Below are 27,172 nucleotides of genomic sequence, written 5' to 3'. Positions count from 1 at the left end.
CAGGCAGTAACCAACAGCCTCCCCAAGCCAAGCAGATGGCCCTGCTGGACCACTATGGCCTAAGGCAATCAGAGTTCTTGTTTGATGGCAGCAACAGGCAGAGGCTTGGCAGACAAATTCCTGTTCTGGTTGGCAGGTGGCATAGATGTGCTCCTAGAGGAGAGAGGTCCTTTGACTCTACCTTTTCTCTGTATCCATGGGTGCAAAGGGAAGTAAGCATTTCCAAGGCAGCCTAAACTGAAGAATCTGTGTGAGAGAATAAAAGTAAATCTTAGTCTTAAAACTCAATGCCTGCGATGTCCTAAGAGGTTCACAGACTAATATTAACTCGTTTGCTTACAAATGTCAGCAGTAGATTGCCCTTACCAAATAAAGTGTTATCTCAGAGAGTTAAGTAAAATGCCCAGTGTCACACAGCTAGTCAGACAGAGCTAGGGGTGCGTAAGGCCCGTGTTGGGGTCTTTGACCTCCATGTTGTAAAAAAAAAAGTGCCTCTTCAGTCCTGGCTCTTTCTCCCCCAACAGGATGAGAAAACCACATCGTTTAGCAGTTTGTACTTTTCCCTTTTACTCTCTGGGAAGTTTATGACAAAAGAATGCACATGATAAATGAAAAGACGTTAACAAATCAAACCCTTTGAGGTCACTGTAGCTGTGAGGGAACTGATGGATTCACATATAGGTGGCTTTACTTATTAATCTGTTTATTTATAACATTCACTAAACTAAAACAGGGAAGATAGCACACTAAGTAAAGTGATGACATGACTTTTTACACGTCTGGAATTTAGCAACCTTGAGTACTATGCACGAAGTTCCATTTCCTAAATTCTAGCCTGTTAGAAACTTGTTTTTTTTGAGGGTGATGAGATAGAAGCTCTTTATTTCAGTGACATATCCATCAAGTGGTTTTGCTGTGTTGCAGTATCATTTTTCTTCCTGTGACTGATTTTCCATCCAAATATTTAATTCTTTCCTGATTTTATAACTTGTATTTCCTAAATCATTCTGCCTAAGTCATGACCTGGAGTAACTGGAGATTCCATATGTTGATCCAAAATCTACAGAAAATGTATACAAGAGATCTGTGCATAAATGACACAAGACACATTTGCAGGAGGTTATAGCTGGCTGGTCCTTCAGCTTCTGTCATTTTTTTTTTGTGTGTGTGTGTGTTGAAAATGATTGGGGAAATGGATAAGATCCCAGAGAAGAGATATGTTGGGAAAGGGTGAGTTCTTAAGGTAATGAGCCAGTGTGGGAATCTGACATAGTCCCTGTGGGACCAAGGGGGCCGTGCAAAGGGAGCTATGGCCAAGGACTGCCTTTAGAGAGCTGGTAGAAAGGACTAGCAGCCAAAGCTATGGGTGCTGTCCATACCTTGCATAGCAGAGACTCAAGGGGGCTTTAGTTTCTGCTTGGGGAAGCCTGCAATAAAGATCTAAAGTATATAAGAAAAAGGAAACACACACACACACACACACACACACACACGCACATGCACACGCACACACAGAGGCAGAAGCAGAGGACTTGCAGAAAGCAAGAGCAACGAGACCAGCATGGAGTCCAGAAGCCCATGGAGAAGTGGAGAAGGCAGGTAGGCGGGGGGGCACAGGAAGAAGAATTTCTAGGAAAGAGTGGAGCAAGTTAAATAATCTATAGTGAAGCTGACCACGATACACAGAGGTATGCAGATGTCGCCACACTAAGCAGCAATCTCGCTGCAGAAGTGACAAAGGAAATGCCCCCAAGACCAGTGAGAAGGAAAACTGGGGATTTACTTACAGAGTTGTAAAGACTGGATTTTTTAGGACCCATGTCTGAGATGGACGCCTCAGTCTGATGCCTGGGGCCACTTAAGAGTGTCCAGGCCTAATGATAAGAGGTGACCATTTGTCAACAGCCCAAGTTTAGAGATGTCCAATGAAAACTTCTCCCTACTTCCAATTTACCACTGACCACTGCTCTCAATGGCTTCTTGACCTTCAATTTCTGGATTTTCCAAAGGACTGGTAAGAAAAGCGTGATGCTGGCATTGTTCAAAGCCCAACCTTCTCTATGCAACTCCATTTTTTCCAGCACCAAGAAAACTAGAAGGAATGACTTTCTGGTCCAAAACACCATTCATGTAAGTGCTTGCTGGCAAGTTTAGCCAGTGTCAGAGATGCAGCAAACTTGAAATTTGGTGAAATTCCTTAGACCTAATCTGAGATACCAAGCTAGGCAGAGAGGCCAGAAGGCAGGTGGGACCTCCAGAATTCCACCAATTCTGACTTTTTTTTTTGTCTTTTTGGTTGAATTGTAGGGTATGGGGAGGCTCAGGAGCCAGGCCAGAAAAGCATCGGCCAGTATGCTTAACATCTGGTGTGGGGGAACTTTTGGAAATCTCCTCAGAGGATGTGTGGGAAAACACCTGGCAGAGTGCGTGGGCTTTGATGGGGGAAGCACAGATCCAGGATCGTGGAGGCTGTGCGGAACGAATCTGCTGGCTGCCCTGAGCTCAGGCTGCCCACGCCCAGGGCCTGCAGCAGGGGCCCAGAGGCTCTGACCCCTGATCTTGTTTCCCATCACATGCTGGGCTGAGGAGAGTGGAGACCAGAGCAGGAGGCTTGGTGTAGCGGGAGGAGGGACTGAGGTGGTAAAGGAGGCTGGTAGAAGCCTTACCTCTGGGGTGGGACTTTTAAGGGACTCAGCCATAGACTCCCTGGGCTCCCCATGGTTATGGAGATGGCTTCAGAGCCTTCCCATGGAGTCTGGTAGAAGGAATATTCAAACACCAAGGCCAAAGGCAGGGAGACAAGGCTGGAGATGGAAGGTGTGCACAGGGTGAGTGATGGCAGCACAGAGAACTTTGTACTGGTGGGGCCAAGAAGAAGCCTGTGGAAGCTGGGCCAAGCTGGGAAGAGTGAAGGAGCTATTGCCTGTGGAGTAGGCAGAGGGTATGGGGATTAGAAGGTGAGGCTATTGCCACCAACCCTCTGCAGAGCTGCAGGAAGATGGAAGCTTCCCTCTGGGGGCCAGAACTGCCTCAGGGGGCCTCCACCCACTCTGACTGATGGAAAGAGCTCTTTCAAGAGGGCATATCTAAGCCCTTGGAGGTCACAACTGCATCCAGATTTTAAGTACTGCCCCAAGAGGAGGAAAGATGAGGTTTAAGTGCCCACTTGGACATCTCAGTTTCTAAATTGCTATAGACTCTGTGACTATTTTCCCTTCCCTTCCCTCCCCTCCCCTCCCTTCCTCTTCCCTGCCCTTCCTTTCCCTTCTGAGCAACACTGTCACTTTCCTTGTGATGTTTGACCTCCTGTTTTAGGCAGGACTAAAGTCAATTCTTCCCAAAGAAAGCCTTCCAAAGTCTCTAAGATGGCTTCCTGGGGTGAGCTACTCACCTGGTAGGATTCTTTATGCTTAAGCTAAACTTCTCAATCATTACTTTTTTTGCTGGGGGAAAGAACAAGAATGAGCAGACCTCTTTAGGCCAACTGTTTTTCTGAAAACTGGTGAATGTAGCCTATTTAAGCATTAGGCCAGTGCTCACAAATGAATTGGAAAACTAGGGCTAAAATATAACCAAATTATATCATATACAAATTGAATATTGGTCTTTGTGATGCTATTAACTCTCTCCAACTAGGCAGCAAGGACATTCTGAGCTTGTTTGTTTCAGTAGAGCATGAGCTGAGCTTATATAAGGTACAGCAAAGAGGACAGAGATGATCCTTGGATATGTAAATTTACATTAGGAACAGACATGGAGGGAGAAAAAGGTCTTTTCAAGAACAAAAAATGATCAGAAGACCTTAGGGGAGAAGATGGGATTAAAGCTGACCCATCAGTAGCGGCAAAACTACTGCACAAGTGCCAAGTGTGTTATTTGTATCACCGAAAGCTCTAGAAGGTTCGCCATGACTGGCTTAGGGGAATAGGTTGGTGTCTGTTAGTGGAAGGGGAAAGGTGCCATGGATGGAGAGCACAATGGGTACAAAGGCACAGATATGAGCTCACCAGTCACCAAGAGAATAGTGAGGGCCCAACCTATCTCTCTGTCATATCTACCCTAAGGCTTTTATGCAGAGAATTTTTGAGGAAAAATTCTGGAGATTTGGCCTATGTTATCAGAATTCTCAGATATCCAACTAATGGCTGTCCTGAATGCTTTCATGCTATAGGGCGAGGCCTGTTGATAACAACCATGTGTCTATTACTGTTCCAAGCATTTACTTTTATTTAAAGGTACCTCATCTGCATCCAGTAGGCACATATATTATTGCTTATTATTATTATTGTTATTTCTGCTTGCCTGGGGAGGACATGGAGGCTCTGTGAGGTTAAGTTACCAGGGAGGATCCCTAGAAGTTTGAGAAACAGGCAGGTGGGAAGAAGGAACCAACATCTTCCTTCACGAAGCTTCACAGCTGTTATTTCATTCAACATCCTTCACGTGCATCTCTGCACCTGCATAATCTCATTGGTTCCTCTTGATGATTCCATGAGATGGATATTTTCTTAATTTCACCCATAAAAACATCAGGGTTTGAGATTGGTTTAGTAAATTACCAAAGGCCACCTCATAGGATGTGTTATCAAAGGCAAATTTTAACCCAGTTTTGCCTTTGGCTCAAGTCATGTTCTTCCCATTGCCCTTGCTCTAATACTGGTATTTATTTATAGGATCTTCTGTCCTTTCTTTTTCATTTTTTACTTGGTGTTTTGCATTTGGATGTTTTGTTGTCTCTGATAATACAAGTTCCTCAATGTCCTTTTCTGTCCTTCCTGTCTGAAGGGACTCCATTCCACAGAATGTAAGTTAGTTGATAGAAGTCAAGACTGATGGCATGTCCCACACATGAATGGATGATTGTTGTCCTCTGGTCTGTCCTTCTGTGGACCCCCTTGAGGTTCTCACAGGTGTTTTAGCTTCCTGACTCCACATTTCCTATATGGAGTGTCCTGTCACTGCTTCACGTGCTCAGCCGTTTATATTTGGCCCAAAGTGCCACAGCGAGAAGGAGCAGCCTGGAACTCCCAATGTTCTTTTTGTTGGTGACAACATGATGCCTCCACAAGGACTTAGGGGACAGTGTTAAATGCAGGGTGAGAAGCTGAGGCAGGATCCCTGGCCAGTTGGTGGAATAGGAGAGCCTCCAGGGAGATTGAAGTGTGGTATGAAGCCCTTGTATGGACTTTCACAATTTGAGGGAGGGTTTGTCACCAAGTTGGAAAGAAAACATCCAGGCCAGAAGAGGGGGAGGAAGTAGGGAGCCGGGCAAGTTGGAGGGACAGATTCCCAGCTGGAGCCTGAGATCCATCTTTCAGCACCTAAGTGCTCAATTCCAGATGGCTTTCCTTGGGGAACTCCTTTGCTCTTTGCTCTTGGCTCTAGCAGTCAATGCTTAATGAAAGCCAGAGGTCCCTTTCCCATGGGAAGGGCCAGTGTGACATGGAGACTAAGGAAGTGGGTTTGCAAGGGCAGGTGCAGTGTGGTGAAGGAGGCGATGGCAGGAACCTACAGTGTCAGCCCCAGTCTGAGCTCAGGGTATGGAACCAGGGTGTAGCATCTGGGAGCTGGGACACATCTGAGCTCCAGCTTCATGTGCAAAGATTCTACTGTCAGGAAACGTGAGCTGGAAATTACCCCAGAACAGACAGTCCTCTTCTGATCCTCTTTCTTCACTGCTTCCAGAAACAGCAGGGTGTTTTATTTATTTGTTCATCATGGTGAGAACATGATGTCTCTGCATCCTCCTCCATTACCTGGAGGAGGTGGGTGCACACGTACCCCAGAGTGGGACCTGGTGTTACTCACCCTCACTTGATGCAGACCACAGAGACACTTTGTTTAGAAGTCTGAACTGCCAGAGACTGAGGGTTGGGATGTGGGTCTTCCAAGTGTCTTGGTTCAATAGGATCTTGATTGTTTAGGCCATTCTTGAAGCCAGGACATAAATAAGAGTGCTCTTTGGGACTTGCTGGATCCTTTCCATTTTCAGTCATCTTTGCTTTTCTTTTACTACTCCCCCAGCTTCCCTTCTTCCTCCTTCTCTGTAGTGTTCTTGCTAAAGTCTCTAGCAGTGCTTCAGAGGGAGCTTTAATTTATTCATTCATTCATCAGATATTTAGTGAGCATCTACCACATAGTAGGCCCCATGCTAGTCCTAGTCAATGACCTTGAGTAATACTTGACATTGGCTTTTTCACTTGAGCAGCAGCCAGCACCTTGTGGAGCCTCTTTGTAAAGACTTCCAGGTCGGGAAAAAACATGGGAAGGAAACCCCCGTCCAGTTGAGAGGGGACCTTGGGATGGGTCATGGGCTGGCCAGCAGGAAGAATAGGTTCTTAGTTAAACAGCCACGGGCCAACTTCAGCCCAGGTCAGCAACAGCAACCAAAAATACTACGTTCCTTCGACCTGAAATCCATTCTCATGTCATTGCTATGCACCCCCCTGGTTAGTCATTTAAAATTTTAGATTTTCAAGGACAATTGCATGGATCCCTCTGTTGTTGGCTCTCCAGTCTTTGAAATGTGTTCTCCTAGAAAAGGCCCTTGCAAGGAACCCAAGAGACCCTTTGTTCCAAGAGTGTCAGTCATCCAGGGATGGCTTTGTAGAGCATGCTCCTCTGTCCTTGGGGAGAACTGACTGGCTTGGTTGCAGACCATGGCAGAGAAACTGCAGCTACCTACCCAGGGGACGTGCCCACCTGTTAATGCTCTCCTACCACAGCTCAGGGGAAACTGCCTCACTGCTCCTAAGCATGAGGGAACTAGAGCAGAAGAGCAGCACTACAGCAGGTGAGGGCAGTGTGTGATGGCAGGCAGAAACTCCTGCTACTAGTGAAGGCCGGGGTCTGCCCTCTCTGTGGTGTCCTTTCTCCTCCAAGACTCAGAGCTGGCCCTCTTTCTTTCTCCTGCCATTCCAAAACCCCACTGTTGGAGCTTTGAGAATGTTATTCTTTTCCATTTAAAGACATTCCATTTCATGTGTAATTAAATGTGTGGTATTGAATTAATGTTTTCTTCTGAGCCTTTTTGGCAGCCTGAGACCCTAGGGTCTGGTTAGTGCAAAGAAAACACAAGCTTCTCAGAGATCCTCCCTTCATCTCCTTCTCCCCTCTGCCCCCCTCCTGCCAAGAATCTCACTCCTCCATCATGCATGCAGCTGCCCTCTACTTTTCTAAATTGCACTGGGATCTTGGATTTTTGTTTTTTGCTGGCATCCTCTTCTCCAAATGGCATCCTGACTGCTGCCAGAGAGCTCAGGTGGTAGCCACGAAGGTGGCAAGAACAGGTTCCATGGTGAGGTGACTGTGTTTCTATAGATGCCATTGGTTTCTGATGTGTACTGATGCCAGTTCAGAGAGCAGAAGCTCTCTCTTCAGTAGGAGACACGAGTGACTGAAGGTTGGCCAGGTGACACAGTCTGCTCACTTGCTAGTCCCCCCTTACCCATGGCTTTCTCTTCCATGGCTTCAGTTCCCTAAGTCAACCACAGTCCAAAAATATTAATATTCACTATGACTCAAGAGAGACCACGTTCACATAACTTTTATTTCCATACATGGCTATAATTCTTCCCTTTTATTATTGTTGCTGTTAGTCTCTTACTGTGCCTAATTTATAAATTGAACTTTGCTGTAGGTTTGTATGCACAGGAAAAATTACAGGATAGGATTTGGTAGTGTCTACAAGCATCCATTTGCTCTCTTGAAATGTGTCCCCTGTGAGCTGCACTAGACTCAGGAGTATCCAATGGGGATCTTGGACAAATTGCATAATCATCTTGAGCCTTAGTTTCCCCGTATGTTGCACTAAGGTGGCAACATGAGTCTCTGAGCATTGTAAGAATGAATGAGCTGGTGCATGTCCAGTACTTACCCTGGCAGTTGGCTCAGAGTAAGTGCTTAATTGATGGCAGTTATTTTTCTCATTAATAAGAGCACAAAGGACAATGACAAGCATAGAGTCAGGTGGAATCTATAAGAAAAAGAGCTGAGAAGTCTCTGTGATGAGGCAGGGAATCAATTGGAACTGGGTTAAAAATTGGGCCAGAAGCACCCAGGTGTGGGAAGAGGGTCTCTCTTTCTCTGAGCCTTTGCAAGTGGACCAGCTCAGTACTGCACACAATGGCTTCCAGGACAATACCCAGCCAAGGCACCAAGGTGGTGAATGAACTGCTAAGACCCTCTGGGTATGACCGAGGGAGTCGTCTCTGGGGGGCTGGTTTGCAGCCTGCCATACAGCAGAGTCAGATCACCATTATTTATAACCACCTACTCTGCAAATTCCGGTTTTTCTCTACTGATCAATACCAATCTTGAATAGGAGGCTGTCTCTGCCTTACAATGTCTTCATTCTATTGTCTGATCAACCTCCTCCCGCAGCTATTTTGGACTCTGAAGAAGGTGGAGGTTAGACTTCGTGGTGGCAGTTTCAGACAGACTGCTGGTCACCCTGGTGTCAGGGCTTGCCCACCCCTGAGCAACCTCAGAACATTTTATTTCTGCAGAAAATCATCATCCTTCTCCACGTTTCTTTCCAAGCCACTATTTTTTTTGCAAATAGGTCGATCTCATATAACGAAAATCTTAACAGAAAGGGGAGGGACCACATCTCTTACATGTTTGCTGTGTTACAGGTGTTTCCTGTCATCTCTATAATCTAGAAATTTAAAATCAGTCCCCTTAGTAGTTCTACCAAGTCAGCATTCCTGCTTCCATTCTACAGGCGATGACCTGGGGATTTGGAGATGATAGGACCCAATTAGAAAGTGGCAGGTCAGGAAACTAACACAGAGCTATTTTCTCTCAAATCCTCAATCTTTCAGCAATGCCATGAGTTTGGTGGGTTTTTGTTCCCTTTTCATCCTTAGTCAGCAAGGCTGGTCAGTTTATGCTTTGTCCTCCCTGCCTCCTTTTCTTCTAGAACGGGAGGTGAAGTGGACAGTGGTTGCCACTGCATCCAGATACATCAAGCATCCAGTTCCCATGCTGGCCACAGAAGCTGCTGTGGGAAAATCCCCTTCAGCCCTCCATGTCCACTCCAGAATGTGGCAGCCCAGATAAACTGTGGCAGGAGAAGGCACAACCCCAGCTTGCCTGCTGGTCTGAAGGGTGCTGAGGTCTCTGCAGAGTACCCAGGGGCCATGCTAGATGAGCAGTCCTGCTCCAGGGCAATCTTGCGGCAGACCTGGAAGACCTCCCAGAAGTGAATCCCACACATATGGAATAGTTATCTCTGTCCTCGCTATAGAGGAGGAATTCTTGGCACAGTAACTGAAATGCAGAGATCTTCATTCTGTATTTAAGTCAGGTGAACCAGTTGTCCTGTGGGAAGGAGAAGATATACAGGTGGCTTCCTTTGGTGGAACCCAATTAGTGCGAAAAGGAGTTTTGTAGGCGTTATGGCAAAAAGTCCAGGAACTCTTCATTTTCCCAAAGACCCCTCCCCTTTCCATACCAGCACCCTGCTCTGCCCCCTTTCTTGCTAGAGATTGGGAGGTCTTCCCATGGCCTGGACTATGGAGTCTCCTCTCTCCTCCCCTCCTTCCAACATCCCAGCGTCTGAACCTTGTGACCCAGACTCTGCCAGGCCAGCCAGCCAGGCAGTAAAAGGAGATTGATGCCCTCTCCTCCTAGGAAAATCCATCATTTTTTGGCATGTAGGTCAGATGGCTACACCAGAGGCGTCTCTGTGCACGCTAAAAATAAGCACAGCCGGGACCCAAATAGACATGTGGACGTCAGAAATGAAATGGTTTACTCCAGTCAGTCCCCAGGGCCCAGCAGAGCCTCTTCCTCCCACACTCTGCCTGGTCCACACCCTCCTCCCTAGAGTCTGGCCTCTAGCAGGGATCCCCTGCCCTTCCCTTGGGAAGATGCTGTGATAAGGTTCTGGGATGAGAAGGGGAATAGAAAATTGCCAGGAGTGGAAGAAGGAAGAATGCGGAAGGTTGACCATCTGAGACAGGACCATTTAGGTGGTCATAGGATGAAGTGAAGGAAAGAGTACAGGCTCTGGAGCCACACAAAAAGGGGTCCTTTCTTGGCCATATTTAACTGTGGGAATTTGGAAGGCTACACTTTGCCTTCATTTTTTCATGTCTGAAGTGGGTACAGAAACACTGACCGTCAGAATCCATTATGAGACTCGATCTTGGATACACTGTAAGAGTAGATTCACAATAATCTCCTGTGCTCAACCTCTTCCCAAGCAGGTTGAGAAAGTTGCTCAGATGGTATCTTGGGGTCTACGGTCTACTGATGATAGGGGACTGTCTGCATGGAAGTGATATATGTTATGTGTTTGGCCCGAAGTCAGCCTTTCTCCGACAGTGTCCCTGGTTATCTTGTATGACTTCTTGTCTCCATGGCCAGGAACAAGTTCTCTTCTCAAGGACTCAGGGTGGAATAGAATCCGTTTATATTTCTCTTATTTCCTTCTGCCCTTTCTCAGAACTCACCATCCCTCCCATGGCCAAGCAGAGGGATTGATCTCAAAAATCCCTTCACCCTGCAGACAGGTGGTATGAGCCAAGGAAATTTTATTCTGAGCCACTGGAGATTTCTTAGTCTCTGACAAAGATCCCTTTGCACATATGGGGAGGATGCTTTGGTCCGTGGGAGACTTCTGCCCAGCCTTTCTCCGGCATTTAGGAAGAGCAAGTGAATTCTCCACTGTTTCCTGTGATGTGGTCACCTGCTCCCTGCTACATTCAAGGCCATGGCTGCCCAAGCTCCCACCACCAGCTGCAAGAGCTCTGTAGCAGCTGCCAGGCTCTGAACTCTTGGGATACAGAAGGAGGGTTGGGAAATCTCTCCCTGGAGTGCTCCCCCTTGGCTCTGAGTCACTCATGGACTACAATGATTTTTGCTGTGCAGGGAGGGAGAGGAGAAGAAAGAGTTCCAGTTCTTCTGATTCAGGTGTAGTGGTTGAAAGATGGAGTCTCACTTTTTACAGCGCGTCCTTCACACTCGCTGTGCCTGAGAGTGAGAAGCTCTGAAGGAAGCCCCTGAGGTCACTCAGCCTGGAGTTGGACTTAGGGATCCAGGAAAATAAGCATTGTTACTTTTGGCAGGGACATGTCCAGAGTGCTTGAGAAGGCCAGAAAAGCATGATCTCTGTTGGGCTTGAAACCAAACAACTGCAACCAACAGCCCCAACTCCACTCCTAGGCCTTGCCAGGATGCTCACCTTGCAGGAACCTGTGTGTCACCACTAGTCACCTAGGAACGATCAAGCAGTGATGAGCAGATGGCCTCTCAGGAGAGGTCCTGCCCTCCCATTTTATCTCAGCGGGAGACTCTTCAGCTTTCTGCTTCAAGGCCAACAAATCCCATGCTTTAGATATTGGGAAACAGAGAAAGAGGGTGTGAAGGAGGGAACCTATTTTTTAATCCCCCTTTCGTAAAGACTGGGGCATGGCTCCACAGTGTGTGACAGCAGCCTCTTTGGGACCTGGGGTCAGTGAGGAGCTGCCCCAGAAGCTGTTGGCCTGCAGATCTTCCTTGCTGGGAAAGAGAAGAATAGAATGGTCTGCCAATGTGTCCTCCCACAAATCCTTGCAAGGCAGATCATCCAGACACCTCAGGGTATCAAGAACTCTGATAGGAGAAAGCAATGTTCTGTGCAGTCTATTTGGAAAGAAATTCCCAGCCCCACCAAGATACTAACCAAGAGCCTTCCCGCCATGCCCCTCGGTCCCTGTTATATGGCTGCTCACCCATGGGATCAGTCTGTCACGGTCCTCCACCTTCAGCTTTTGTTTTCCAACAAGGTCATTTGAGACAGTCCTCTCTCTTGGCCCTGCAAAGCTCTTCATAATGTTAATACAGGTATTTAATGGGTTTCTGCCTGTTGAACAATTAATGCAAAGGTCAGTGAGTAATCTCCAGCTGCCCCTTTCATCACCAGCCCCCACTGCTTGTATGATTCCTTTGTAGCATTCTTTCCAAAGAGGTGGGAGGGCTGAGGTCACAGCTCTGCTTTCTCCTGGCAGACAGACTTTAATTAGATTGCTAAATTAGTGGAGGCAGCAACAGCCCTTCTCTGCACAGCCTCTCATGCTGGGACTGTCTCTGAACTTGCCATTTGTATTTTCAGTGAAAGAAGAGGTATTGGCCAAGTAGAGGTTTTCCACGAAATAATTTTTAGCTGCCAATAGTAGTTTCTGTCACAAACCAAGTGCTGTGTTGGGGTTGCTATGGCCATTATGTTAGGATGTTAGTGGAGGCAGCAACAGCCCTTCTCTGCACAGCCTCTCATGCTGGGACTGTCTCTGAACTTGCCATTTGTATTTTCAGTGAGAGAAGAGGTATTGGCCAAGTAGAGGTTTTCCACGAAATAATTTTTAGCTGCCAATAGTAGTTTCTGTCACAAACCAAGTGCTGTGTTGGGGTTGCTATGGCCATTATGTTAGGATGGGGGGGAGAGTAAAAGAGAGAGAGAGAGAGAGAGAGAGAGAGAGAGAGAGAAGAGAGAGAGAGAGATATGCTTCTCCCACTCTACAGGTGAGTAAATTGAGGCTCTGAGGTTGTATGACTTCCCCAATTTAAAAAGAAAAGAGAAAGAGGATAGAGTCAGGATTCAAATTTATCTCCCAACTACATCCTGATAATTCTGGTGTTTGAAGTGCTACCAAGAGCACACTGAAATCACCTGGAAATTAGTTGAGAAGTTAGACTTTTAGACATTCCGGATTCGAATCTGCATTTTAGCAAGATACCTGGGATTCGTGTGAGCCATAAGTGTGGGGACTACTATAGCCTGTCACTAACAGTTCCAGCTAATTTGTACCAGAGTCATGTGCATTAACTACTACTGACTCTGCTTTCCCACTCAGGAAGCTGTGGATTTGTGAGGTTAGGGGCTAGTCGGGGTTAGAGCTGGATTTGGTCCTGGGTCAAACCCTGAAGCCGCAAAGTGAAGCCAGTTTCCATGCTTCCACTGGGGTTCTGGCTTGGCTTTCCCTGCCATGACTTCCCAGCACCCCAGGCCTGACTCGTCTGCCTCCTTCCTGTCCCCCCTGCAGATGTGCAGCACATCAAGCGGAGGGACATCGTGCTGAAGCGAGAACTGGGCGAGGGAGCCTTTGGAAAGGTCTTCTTGGCCGAGTGCTACAACCTTAGCCCAACCAAGGACAAGATGCTCGTGGCTGTGAAGGTAAGTCCCAGAGCATGTGGGCAGCAGGAAGAGGGCAGGTTAAAGGCCTGGGATGCGGAGGGTGAAGCTCACCCATTCTCCATTCAAGAACGTGGTGCTAGAATCAGCTTTCTCACATGAAATCAGGGCTCCTTACTTGCTCCCAGGACCAAACGGACCAAAACCCACTTTCTTTGGTGTGGAGGACAAGGGTTGTAGAAGTCTGTGCCTAGGGAGTGAAGGGTGCTGGTGAAAGGCCCTGGTTTTGCTCTGGAGGCTTTGACTCACCCTTCACAGTGCTCTGCAGGATGCGTTATCTGTGCACACTGTGAAAGACAGCTGACCATTTCTCAGGGGCAGGGCTGGGCAATGGGAGGCTGCCCAGGGAGGCCTGGGGGCATCAGGCATCGATTTAGAACTGAATTGTCTGGGGCACCAGGCCAAGGAGAATTTTGATTGCCTCCTCCATGTTTGGTTCAGCAGTGGTGAGCTTCTCTTAATAGACTGGTTCTAAACAGGGCTTTGACCACGGTTTAACAAGCGGCCTCCTGGGATCTCCATGCATCTCTGGAGGTCTGTTCTGAGTGACCTCCGTGGGTGGAGCTGGAACATGCTATTCTGGGATGTGCACTGGCCACTGGGCCACCTGTGAGGAGTCTCTCTTGAGCCTCAAAAGGTCTCATCGTTAGCACTGTGGTATCCAAAGGAAAGGAGAAGGCAGTTTCATGAAGCAAAAACAGTCATTAGCCATTTATGAGGCAATACTTAGTTCTTTATTTCCTGTATTTTTGTAAAATATTTGTTGGAAAGCAACCATCCTTGCTGGTTAATGTATTGCTTATGCAGCTTTCCCACAACACGGGCAGAGTTGAGTAGTCACAAAGAGTTTTGTGCTTTTGGGTCATGCAGTGGATTCAGGTACAGACTTGCAGGACCCTGGCCTATTAGGCAAATCAGAGAGCATGGGTGCAAATCCCAGTTTCATCATCAGTTAGCTGTGTGACCTTGTGTAAGACATTTACCCTCTTTGGGCTCCAGTGTCCTAATCTGTATAATAACGATTATCATATCTCTTCCTTAGAATGCTGATGATTAAATTACATAATGGTTGCAAAATCCTTAGTGCTTGGGACATAAAAAATGCTCAAAAAAGTGCAGCTGCTGTATGTTTTTATCATGATCATTATTACTGATGCTTGCATTACTGAAAGTGGTTAGCCCGTGACACACAGCATGCTAAGCTCGAGTTGACTGTGTAGCATAGGGCTCATCAAACATTTTCTCTAAAGGGCCAGAAATATCTAGGCTTTGAGGATCATACACAGTCTGTTACAACTACTCAACTCTGTTCATATTATGGGAAAGAAGCATAAGCAATATTAGTCTACAAATGCAGCTGCTTTCTAATAGCACTTTTTATAAATCAGGCGTAGATTGTGGAACTCTCAGAAAACAAAGAAAAGCTAGAGTCTTGCCCCATAAAGGGGCAGTGCTTACCCTTGCTGCATTCCTGTGAATGAGCTTGTTCATTGTGTCTCCAGTGACATGGGGTGGTCAGAGGAGCAAAGGTGTCTTTAAACAGCTTGGACCAGGGATGTGGAAGTGTTTCCAATTTTGTCTGTAAATTGAGAATCAGCCCTATCCCTGCACTTTTAATGTGTAGGATGATGCGAATCTACTGGGTGTTCCAGCATCCGTCTGGGGACTGGCAAGTGAACCAGTTTTGCAATTTGAGCAGGAAATTAGATGATGGCCAAAACCCCGGGAAACATTCCCCTCAGTGGTCTGGCACTGGTGGCGATACCCAGACTGGGTAATGCAAAAAATCTGTTGCTGTTTGCATCCTTTGAAAAGGATTTCCTTTTCTCCTTGGGCTTGGGAACCTTGAAGAGAAGAGCACTCTGGGAATTCGTATCATTTGCTACACACTGAAACCGCCCAGTGAGCAGCCCTGAAGGTTCCCACCACCTTTGGAGATAGCAGGAGAAGTAACCTTTCCTGCTCCCTGTCCTTTGCAAAGCTTCCTCCTTTTAGTAGGTCCCTTTTTCTTGATCAATATTTGATACTTCTGGAGAACACTCAAAAAGTATAATCCAAGATTAGGTTTTTCTCAAAATTATGATTTTAAAATCAATCGGCAGGAATATTTTTGCCCAGCAGATGCTATTGTGGAAACCAAGGCATAGACTCACAGGCTCTCTTTTTAAAGTGCTGTAGCCTGCTGGGAAGCTAAGGCAAATATTTTGTGAAAGAAGTGGGAAGCAGGACAAGACAGAGCATAATTCGTGTATTTGTACGGTGTGAGCATGACACTGAAATACAGATGCCCCTTGAGTTACAATGGGGCTATGTGCTGGTAAATCTATTGTTAGTTGAAAAGATCCTTCAGTCAGAAATACCTGGAATCCACCTGACCTACTAAACATGTAGCTTAGCCATGTGGTGAACTGAGAGTATTGCTGTTTGCCCTGGGAATGGTAGCTCCCTGCTGTCGCTCCTCCACATCACTCGTGAGTTCCTGGTCATGTTTGCTCATCCAGGGCAAGATCAAAATTGAGTGGAAGGCATCTCCTCAGTGCACATCCTTCCAGCCACTGTAAACCTGAAAAATTACAAGTACAGCCGTTGTAAGTCCTGGACTACGTGTAATGGTATTTATGAATTTTTTTTTAAATTGGTGATGTCATTTTCAAATAATCACTGCACTAGCAATACCTGACACTGTTCTCAAGCCCAGGTGAACTCCTTCCTTTCCAAGTAAGGGAATGAGGCCTTCCTCGTTGTTTGTCCTCTTTTCCTTCTCTCTTTCCTGTTCACTCTGAGGTGAACCTCAGCACTTTTCTGTCAAGGGTTCTTGTGGTCTAGAGTGTTTTTTGTCTATGGAGGTTTTTGTTTTAACTTTGATGACCATGTAGTGTATTTCCGGGATATCTAATTGGTCTGTAATTTTTATGTTATCTTAATTTTATTTCTTCCTATTCTTACTACATACTTTCTCATTTAAAAAAAGCAATTATTTCTTTATTCCCTTAGAGCATTTACTTATTTAAAAATCTTTATGAGCTCATTTGTCTCAAATGTATTGATCTGTAACATATTCATGTTCTGGTTATTGACAATTTTAATCACTTGGATTTAGCATTATATTTCTTCCAATAAGTTAGAAGTTCAGCTTTTGGGTTTTGGATGGTTGTTTTGTTTTTGTTTATAGTGTTTATGATTTCCAGTTATAGATTTTATTGTTTGTTTGCTGGGGATTGAACCCAGTGTCTTTGCACTGAGCTACATCCTCAGCCCTTTTATTTTTTATTTTTTATTTTGAGACAGAGTCTCATTAAGTCCCTAAATTGCTCAGGCTGAGCTAAAACTTGTGATTCTCTTGCCTCAGACCCCCAGAGTGCTGGGATTACAGGGATACGTCACCATGTCTGGCTAGTTAGTTAGTTTAAATTGGAGCAGAGACTTAAAACATTTGCAAAACAATCTGAGGACAGAATCTCAGATTTTTACTATTTTCTCAAATTTTAATGTGCTTTCCCCCCCATGCTTAGCAGTGTTTTTACCATTGGTCTTTAACAAGTCTTCCAAAAGTATTCATCCTAGGTTCCATAAAAACTTCCCACTCTCGACTTACATATCACTGGTTTCTATAATGTTTCAAGTGATTACATTTGCAGCCTTAACTGTCATGAATGAGTCTGGGGACAGTGAGAGCCAATGCTTGATAAGCACATGTCTGTGGCAGAAGTAACTCTCTGATCTCTAACTAGCAGGGAGTGGCCAGTGCCTCTTCCACTGGTCCATAGGTTTTGCAGAGGTAATTGAATGGGGCTAGCTTTCCTGTAGTTATAGTTGAGGGCTTCTCTGAGTAAATGACAGTGAGTGCAAAGGCCATGAGAAAGACGAAAGCTCAGAGTATACAAAAGACAGTGTAACGGACAAGGAGGGAAGGCGTGGAAAGAGATATGGAGACCAGGCATCTAGCCTGTGTTAAGGAGTTTAGATTTTACCCTAAAAAATATAGGAAGTCAATAAGCAGTTTTAACCCAGATGGAAAAATGAGAAAGGTCCCTTCTCTGTGTGACAACTATCACTGTCCATCTTCCTTCCTGTAGATTCATTTTCAGATCTCACAGAGGGGAAGGGACAGTGGCTTTTGAGAAACTAAAAGAAAATTTGTTTTTATCACTAAAAGGGCTTAACTGATTGTGTGTGTGTGCATCTGTGGGAGTTTGATCACCTGGGAACATGCACCAGTCTGTGTATATAATGAAATGGGATTCAGGGCAGTAATGAAATCTGAAGCTGAACATCCCTTGAGATACCTTCCCCCAACAAGAGAAAAGAGCAGAAGGCAGCAGACTCCTGGGCTGGACCAGAGGAAGCGGTGAGCTGGCTTGGGAGGAGTTAGGTTGCTGAGCAGCGGTGCCCTTGCTGTCCAGTCTGCTTCATGGAGCAAGTACAGAGATCTGAGGCATACAGAGGGAAAGACCAGAAAGGGAAATGTCCCCAAGCTTTGGAGGAAAGATGAAGACAAGGAAGGCAAATTCCAGCTCTCCTCTTTGCCTACACATATGGCTCAGGAGCTTCCCTGGCTTCAGAGACTCCTGGCAAGACCCTGTCCCTCCACCAGCAGTTGGTGGCTCTGATGAATACCAGTTCTGTTCAGGGCCACTGACTGGTGACCTACTTTACAGTTCCCCAGTAAGGAAGAAAGTTTTGGTTGTAGACTCTCCTGTGAGGGGCGAGAGAACCTTTGGCCCAATTCTTCTTCTCATTGCTCTCCTGTCGTCTGTGTCCCAATTGCACCAATCCATGGGGATGGCAGCTACTTGCAGCTTGGAACCCTAGTGGCTGCACCCCACATTTTGACAGTGATATAAGAACTTCAGGCCTAATCCACCAACTGGAAAACTGGGTGTTCAGGCAGGGAAGGGGCGCAGAGGACCAAGAGAAACAGGGTTGCTTTGTGCTCCATGTCTCAAAGGAGGACCTCAAATTGGCCTTGCAGTACAGGATGCGAGCCTGGGGACACTGGCTGGGGCTGCCCCAAAGCTGAGAACGAAGTATCTCCTGGGGGCCCCTGATCCCCAGGCTGAGAGAAAGATTTAAAGAGGTGGAGAGAGGCCATTTGACTGGCCCTAAATTTGATCTAGTTTTCCCTGTCATAAATCCAGTGTTCACATAAATCTTTATAGTCTCCCATCCCACCCATGCTGGGTGCCTTTTTCTTCTTCTTTTTCTTCCTCTTCCTCCTCCTCCTCCTCCTCCTTCTTTCTTCTTCATAAATAAATCACTCTCAGTATCTGGCCAAGAGACCATAGCTCCTTCGGTGGCCCTAAAAGTAGATCCTTAGGACACCGTGAAGCTCACCGGAGGAACACACATATAGTCACTCTTATTTTCTATAAGTTAAGGTATGCAAATATGGGCTGATTCCTAAAGATGCCTGGCCCCAGTTTCTCCAATTCCACAAAGGAGAAGAGAGAAAGGAGTAGGTAACATCTAGAGTCCTTCTTATGCTAAAAGTCCACCCTGTCCAGTGTGTGCCAGTGACAAAGGTCTGATGCACCTAGATTCACAGTAATGCAGGGCTGGAATCCAGAGGAGCCTGCAGACCAAACCTATCAACATACTGTCTAAAGTTTTGCCTACCTGACAATGGCGAGGTAATTTTACATTCACTTCCTTATTGTCTGATTTTGTGTCTGCTGAGGTCACTAAGCTGTGTGAGAGGCTCCTTCCCTGGCAGAGCGCCCCTCTTCTGCACATCATGATCTATCCTGGCCAGCACTGCTCTTCCCTATGGTGGTGCCCTGTCCACAGTCCTACAGATGCACTCAGAGTCTTTAGTTTGGATCTCATGTTCCTCTCTGGTGGTTCAAAATCCACGTTAGGAGCTTACACTTTTCCCGGGTGTGTTACTCTTCCTGAACCAGGAAGTAGCTTGATCTGTATTTCTCCCTTACACCTGGTCTCCCACTCCTAAAGGGCTGAGCTGTAACATCTTGGTGGCCACAAGATGGCCACAGCCTCACCCTGCACTGGGACTTTGTAGTCCTCTGTTCCTCATGCATCTAAGGTTTCTATCTGTGAACTGCCATTCTCACAGCGACCACCCCACTTAGCCACTGTGTGTCCTCCAAACCTTCGGCAGGAGGACACCATGCCTTCTAGGAGCCAGATTACTCACTCTCCTCTGCAAGTATTGACTTCTTCACCATTGAAAATCAAGGGTTTGAGAGGACAAGGAGACTTTGGTACATTTCTGGTAGGCTGTGTTTGTGTGCTAATTTACAAAGGCAAAGCCATTGGAGCTCTGGTATTTATGCTGTTTATTTTAGCAGGGGGACCATTTCTTTAAAGTAAACCTTAGAACAGAGGCTCTGTCAGGCCTTCCATTCCTGCCTTAAACTCCTCTCACTCACACTCACTCCAGAGGAAACTTGGGCCTCTGAGATGGACATACTTTAAGATAGAATCTTGGAGCTCTGGGATGGACACAATTTGAAATTACTGGCCAATGTATGTGATACAGGTGTCAGAAAGTGAATTTTTTCCTACTAGAATCAAAATGCTAAAGGAGGAAAGGGCCAGGCCTTGCACTATGCTTTAGCTTCACTGTCTCTAGGTTTGTTCCAAATCTTATTTATTGGGAATTCAGCAGCATATGGTGGCTGGTTTCACCAGAAGACAGCTTTCTACCCTCTGGTGGCTAAAAGTTGATGTTGTTCTTAGGCCCTGAAGGACCCCACCCTGGCTGCCCGGAAAGATTTCCAGAGGGAGGCTGAGCTGCTCACCAACCTGCAGCATGAGCACATTGTCAAGTTCTATGGTGTGTGTGGCGATGGAGACCCCCTCATCATGGTCTTTGAGTACATGAAGCACGGAGACCTGAACAAGTTCCTCAGGTGAGCCAAGGATGCTTTCCTTCTCCTCCACCCTCAACTCCAGGTCCATCGAACCCCTAGGTTTTCTCTGAAGCTGTACATTACCTACGCTCTGTATTCTTAAGTTTGAGAATGAGACCCACAAAGTGCCCTTTCGCTCTAATCTATCATCACCATAGCAGCTGGATGCGGGCCTCTGTCCTTAGAATAAGAAACCTATACCTTTCTTCCTGGTTCTGAGGTGGGCTGAGAAGAGTTTGGACTGGAGTGGTCCCAGGAGAATCTTAAGAGCTCTTCAGCCTGTGCCTTACAACTCAAAATTCCAGGGCCAGTGTTGCAGATAGCTTCCCCTTTTGTGCCTTAAATGCCTCACTTGTCAAGTGAGGCTAGTACTCTACAGCCCTCCTAGTAACCTTCTTGCCAAAGGCTTTTTGGTGGTGAATAGTAAGGTGCAAGGTTACAAACTCATTAGAGGGCAGGAGATAGTTGAAAAAAAGGAGAGAGATTTCCTTGAATAAATTCTAGAACTGTGTTATCCAGTATAGCAGTCACATATGCTTATTTGAACATAGATTTACATTAATTAAAGTTAAATAAAATTGGAAATTTGTTTCCTTGGCCTCACTAGCCACATTTCAAGGGCTGGGTAGCCATATGTGGCTGGTGACTACCATATGATCAAGGGGTTGTCTAGATATTTCCATTTTTCAAATATTCTATTTGGAGGGCCAGGGATTTAGTTCAGTGGTTCCACCATCTGCTTCACAAGCACAAGGACCCAAGTTCAATTCCTGGTACCAAAAAAAAAAAGAAATTCTATTTGGATAACCATGTTCTAGAGAGAATTGGTTTGTTGTCTCCAAGCCAGGAGAAAGACTGTATGGACTTTGAGAGGCTCAGGATAGAACTTGTAAAAGACTGGAACTCCAGCCAGAAATTCTGCATAGAGTTGCAGGGGTGTATCTATTTTCTTCAGAGAAGACATCTCATCTCTAGGACAGAATTAGGACTTCCTTGTGAAAGCCTTCTACAGCTCCCCAAAAGTGTCCACATGTGTTGTGGTCATGCGTGAGGAACTATGAAATGCAGGGTTCCAAGAAGCAGGTTGAACACTCAGGCCTTGACACTTTGGGTGCGATCTCTGTAGGACTATTGGAATTCTATTGAATTCGATGGCTGAGAATGAGATTTCTAGTATGAGTTATGGAAGCCTTTAGCCTACTCACTAAAATCCAATGACCATCCCTTTAAAATGGAGCATTTGTGGTTTTGAGGAAAGAATGGAAAGAACTGACACCAAGTCATGGACTAGAGGACTCTTTGGAGCTCTGCTTATGAACTGGATTTCCAAACATTTGGTCCTGGAGGAATTGAAAGTGTCTGTAGGATGTTCCATACCTCCAGGAACCTGCATTCACAAGGAAATTGATTCCTTTCCTGGAGGACTCAGACTTTAACATAAAACAGATTGGGGTTCATATCCCAGTGGATTTGTTATATCTTAGTTACAACTAGGGCACATTATAAAGCCTTCATTTTCTTTCTTAAGAAACACAACTCTTAGTGACTGCTTCACAGAGTTGTTGCCATGTTTAGTGACTACACATGTATAATGCATGTAGCTAAGTATCCAGTGGTAGTTACCATGAAAGTTATTAATAATATAATTATTGCTATTTTATGAGAACTATGAACCATAGTGGCTTCTAGCTCAGGAAATATTTTCTCAATACTCAGGATTTCCCTTCTCCCTGTGATTCCGTTCCTGAGGTCAGATGGACATGTCCCCACTTCCACCACACCCTGTCTATAGATCCAGCATTCCCAAGTATTACCAGCAGGGGTAAAGAGAGCTCCTGGGTATCTTCTTATACCATGGGCATACCCAATATAAAAGGAGAGAAAGGAAGAGGAATATAAAAGAGAGACAGAATGGGAAGTGAGAGTAAATGCAAGAGGTAGGAGAAGTAGAAAAGAAGAAAGAAAAAAAAGAAAACAGTAGAGCAAAAAAACAAGAAAGGAATGCAGAAGTTGAAGAGCCATATCTGCATCAGATAATCTACCTCATGATTCTACCTGGCAGACAGTGCAAGAAAGGCTTGTGCATGAGCACAATCCTGCAAGGACTTCCTGACTCTCCTATGACCTCTGTGTCTCTCTTTGGAGTTCTTTCCAAAAGACAGCATGGATAAATCTATCCAAATCAAGGCCCAGTGGTCTTTGGGACAGTTTTCTTTTTTGTGGTATAATCTTCTGGCCAGATTTCCAGTAGATGCTGTTAATCTGTCTTCCTAGGCTCCACCAATCAAGGCTGAGTTTCTCTAGAACACCCTAGTGCAGAAAGTTCTAAGCAGCAGGTCACACTAGCCCTTCCTGGACCTAGCTTCCTGGCTGTTCTTCTAAACACAGCCTCCGGGACCCCAGGCCAGCCCTTACTGCTTCCACCTCTCCAAGCTGGTGGTGTGTGGGTGCAGGCTGGATTAACTGTCCTGGTAGACAGAAGAGGTCTTGTCTGCTTATCCCCTCCCTTGCTGGTGGATGCAGTAGCTGTCCTTCCAATAGGGCAGTAAGCAGAGCCCATTGGAGATAATAAAATGAGTGTGCTAATATTTAATGGTGCCTTTCAGTGGAAATTGGAGAAGCAGTAAAACAGGCTCTGTATACCAGGGCTCCTTGGCCCACTACTTCATAAATAAGGCCCCTAGGTGTGGTTATGGCTCATTGGGCTTTCTAGAGAAAAAGTGAACACTAAAAGTGACTGATATGACAGGGCAAGGTGTTAGGATAACAAATCTGGCCTTTTGATTTTGTATAGAGGGGGTACTGGAGCTCCCTGGGCCTCTGCTTCAGAGGCAGAGGGCTCCTCCATCCTCTCCTGCTACTGCTGTAAGTTACCCAGTCCTAAGAAATGTGATGGGATGCTTGGAAGTGTGGATGCAAGTGTGTCCTACTGCTTGCTGTGTGGGTGTGGACTGCGCCTTAACAGCATTGGCACTGAGATGGGGTGGAAAAGCAAACCATGAGCTCTGCCTACCCAATCAGAACCCTAGGGGGCAGGGCCTGGGAATAAATTTTAAACCCTCCTTGAGGCTTCTTTTGGAAGTTCACCTTTATATCACAGGTGTGACTTTAAATTCTGTCTTCTGATTACCCACACAGCCATTTTGGGTCCTTGGGGACTTTGGGTGAGTGGTTTCATCATTTTGTACTTCAGCTGCTTTGGTTTTGTTTTGTTTTTGAGACAGGGTCTCACTATGTAGTTGAGACTGAACTCTGGAACTCGCTGTGTAGCCCCGGCTGGTCTTGAACTCACAGCGATCCTCCTGCCTCAGCCTCTAGAGTGCTGGGATTACAGGCGTGCGGCACCACACCTGGCTGTACTTCAGCTTCTTTATTTCAAAATTGAGGTGGAAAGATTAAATAGATATATTTAAACAAACAAAACAGTGCTCACTGCTCACTGTAAGGGCTAGGTGGGACTCTGTTATTTATTAACTATTCTATAATAAATATCTAGCACTTGGGAAAACCTTAGGTAGTAGTAAAATATCAAAGAAGAATAACTTTATTCCCTATTCTTTTTTAGTATGTCTCCTGTCGTTTTAATCAGGGTTCTGGTTGTTGAGTTCTACCCTTCCCCACATTCACTCAGTGTAATTTTTGTAAAGAGAAATAGGCCATTGGCAACATGGAAAGAGGAATTTCATTCGCTTCTGTGGGGCATCCCAGAGTACTGGGAACCAAAAAGCCTTTCTCCTTCATCTTCTGAATCCTCTCTCCTCCCTTTCTCCTTCCCATCTCCTCGCAGGGCCCATGGGCCAGATGCCATGATCCTCGTGGATGGGCAGCCGCGCCAGGCCAAGGGCGAACTAGGGCTCTCCCAGATGCTCCACATTGCCAGTCAGATCGCCTCGGGCATGGTGTACCTGGCCTCCCAGCACTTTGTGCACCGGGACCTGGCCACCAGGAACTGCCTGGTTGGAGCCAACCTGCTGGTGAAGATTGGAGACTTTGGCATGTCCAGAGATGTCTACAGCACCGATTACTACAGGGTAAGATGACTTCCCCAGCTGCAGGACTCAATGGCAGAGGTAGCACTTGCTTACACGTCTTTGTCATTGTCCATTAACCCGTCACTGTGGTGCATACATATACTCATGCTTGCCCAGATTCGACAGTTATCCTTTGGCTGTGCCTGCATCTCAACACACCTGTTTATTATTGTCTTAACAAGCAACCCCTGCTTTCCTTTGGATATTTGACTGGACTGCATCTGTACATTGCAATAACATATGCATTGTGTTCTTACTTATGTTGATGTTCATTTTTCATGCAAAAAGATCAGTGTAGATATATATATATGCCCAAACACACACCCACAAGAGTCCAAGACGGTGCTATATTTTACCATTGTCCCACCTAGTCCCTGATCTAACCTCATCCAGGACACAATTTATTCTCTGGAATTATCTTGTGACCATCTGAGGATAATCCTGTTTTTAAAGGTAAATATTGGTGAAAAGTAGAGTCCAAAGTAAACTAGCAAAAAAATGGCGAATGCAGTACTGAACAGAAAATCTTAAAGTCTTTGGAAAGATGAGGAAATAAAGTGTTTTATAAGTTTCTAGCTTTGGAGAGAGTACAGGTTAGATCTTAGAAAGAAATTTTGTGATTGTGAGGGGAACAACCATATTCAGTTTTCCTCCAGACAGTTGTCTGCTTTACATTAATAAGATCTTATTTTGCTCCCAGGATCAGTTTTCCCTTAGTCTCTGGAAACTTCCCATGGATCACTGAGTGGCTTTGACTGTTATTCTTGCCAGGGAAAGGGTGAGTGGTCACAAATGCCACTTTTCCCAGAAAGGGAAAATGTGGGTGCAACTTGAGACCCAGAGATGAGATAATGTCTGCAAATGAATGGGGAAGGAGATGCTTCTAAAACAGAGGCCCCCAAAGCCCCAGGCCATGGTCCAGTACTGGGCCGTGGCCTGTTAGGAATCAGGCCACACAGCAGGAAGCAAGCAGGGGTTGAGCAAGCAAAGCTTCATCTATGTTTGCAGCTGCTCCCCTTTGTTCATGCCACGGCCTGAGCTCCGCCTCCTGTCAGAGCTACAGGGCATTAGATTCTCATAGGAGCGTGAACCCTACTGTAAATTGCACACGTGAAGGATGTAGGCTGCACGCTCCTTCGAATCAGTCTGAAATGATGCCTTCCCAAACCCACCTTCACCACACCGTGGGTCCATAGAAAAACTGTCTCCCATGAAACCCGTCCCTAGTGTCCCAAAGGTTCCATCTGCAAGATGGAAGATTTACTTTGGGTCTATCAACTGGGGAAGGAGTCTGGACAGGTGGTATAAAGAGAGAGATGGACAGCGTTTTAAAGTGAGAGGGGTGGTGTAGTCTATTTGGGATACCATAACAGAATGCACTAAGCTGGGATGCTTACAACAAAAATTTTATTTCTCACAGTTCTGGAGCCCGGAAGTAAAAGATCAAGACTGGGTGGCTTCTGTGTCTAGTGAGGGACTGTTTCCTAGTTCTTATATGGTGTTCTTCTCACTTTGTCCTCACACAGCAGAAAGCATGAAGGGTCTCTCTGAGGCTTCTTTTAAAAGGGCACTATTCCTGTTCATGAAAACTCCACCTTCATGATCAAGTCACCACTGCACGCCCTGACCTCCACCCTCAGCCTGGCAGCAGGTTTAACAGTTGAATTTTGGGGGAAGCACAGATACTCAGCCTGTAGTAAGGGGAATGACAGCCAATTGTCTGATTTTATTCATGGGGAATGAATGGTCATATGTGATCCAAAGAGCCCAGATGTAATTGTCTTACTCACCTGAACTTGGTAGATCAGGAGGCCAGGAACTGGGCACTGGTGTATGTAGGCAGAGCATGTTATCTGCATGCTCCTGATGGCTCTGCCTAAACAAGATCACTCAGGCATTAAAACCGATCATTGGAGGAATTTCATTTTAGCAGTGGCCCCAGAGAGAAAGAGCATATTGGAGAAATGCCTTTTATAGCTACAGAGTGGTTTGTTTATGCTACAGTGAAAAGATGGCAAATGATACACCATCGTGAGCATACATGAGGCAGAATAGAGCAAAGGTGGAGAAAGTAGGATGTCTGCAGCGGAGTGGGCAGCTTCTCTAGCCGAGAACAGAGAGCACAGTGTGGCAAGAGCCACAGACTGATGTCCGATCCAGACCTTCCAGGAAATAATCAAAGTGAAGTCTTTCTTTAGCATCTAGAGCATTTTTTTTTCCAGTTATTTCCAAAAGAGGCATTGGTGTGGTTACTCAGGGGATCCACGGGTCATAGATTCCTTAGAGGTGAGCTGGAGCCGGCACCATTTAATTGCCTTTCCATTCTGTGTAATGGGGTTTGCTGGTTTGCCTGACTGAGCTCAGATTTATTGTGGTGTTGATGAAAGTAAGGACTGGCTCACTGTTTTTTGGTTTTGTTTTCTTTATCTCTTTGTGAGGCAGATATTTAATTATGCCAAAGTGATCTCTACTGGCTTCACCAGGGCCTTGGGAAACCATGTCTGACCTGAATGTGCAAACTGAGCCTTAAAACTGGTTTCTAGACTTGCACTTAATAGTTCTCGGTCCTGCTTTACAGAGAAAAACCAAGTAAAGAGAAAGAGAAATCCAAATGGTGCTTTTTTGCCCTCGTTTTAATAACAGTAAGCTGTTGCTCTGTACTCCTGGGAGAGAATCAAGGAATAAACCCATCTCAATGGTGTAGCTGCCAGAGCTGATTGAAGGAAGGAAAAGGGAATGGGGAATGTCTACACTCCAGGTACCTTCAGTTCTTCCGTCATGAGTTCTATACCAGGTTGTTAGGTGAGGTCAGCTGGCTTGAGAAAGGTGCTGTGAGAAAATAAAGGATAACAACTGCAGTAAAAACAGCATTTTGGGTATCCTGCTGCTGATGTGGAAATAATGTATTCTCCTTTATGTACAATATAAACACAAAAGAGCAACTTGCAATATATCTCCATGTTCAATTCCTCATAATATTCTAATGTAGACACAGCTCCCCCTTTCTCACTCTTCTGTAAATTTCTTGTGCCACTAATTATGTGACCTGAAGTATTCTTATCTATATTGGAAGACATTGGGAAGACAAAGGA

The 27,172-nt window shown here is 45.7% G+C and overlaps 1 protein-coding gene across 3 annotated transcripts in view; it reads left to right on the top strand.

Annotated features, from left to right (window-relative positions):
• Positions 1 to 27,172, top strand: part of Ntrk3 (neurotrophic receptor tyrosine kinase 3) — a 356,741-nt gene that overhangs the window by 289,154 nt on the left and 40,415 nt on the right. For all 3 annotated transcript variants that reach the window (XM_010621033.2, XM_010621034.3, XM_033761083.1), the window contains exons 13-15: positions 13,029 to 13,159; positions 19,877 to 20,049; positions 23,837 to 24,080. In XM_010621033.2, the coding sequence (XP_010619335.1) occupies positions 13,029 to 13,159; positions 19,877 to 20,049; positions 23,837 to 24,080 (548 nt within the window). The remainder of the gene's footprint in view (positions 1 to 13,028; positions 13,160 to 19,876; positions 20,050 to 23,836; positions 24,081 to 27,172) is intronic.

The sequence above is a fragment of the Fukomys damarensis genome, unplaced genomic scaffold, assembly GCF_012274545.1.
Source record: "Fukomys damarensis isolate Sample0158 unplaced genomic scaffold, DMR_v1.0_HiC HiC_scaffold_7, whole genome shotgun sequence".
In the NCBI taxonomy this organism is placed as follows: domain Eukaryota; kingdom Metazoa; phylum Chordata; class Mammalia; order Rodentia; family Bathyergidae; genus Fukomys; species Fukomys damarensis.
This window is presented reverse-complemented; position numbering and strand designations above follow the sequence as displayed.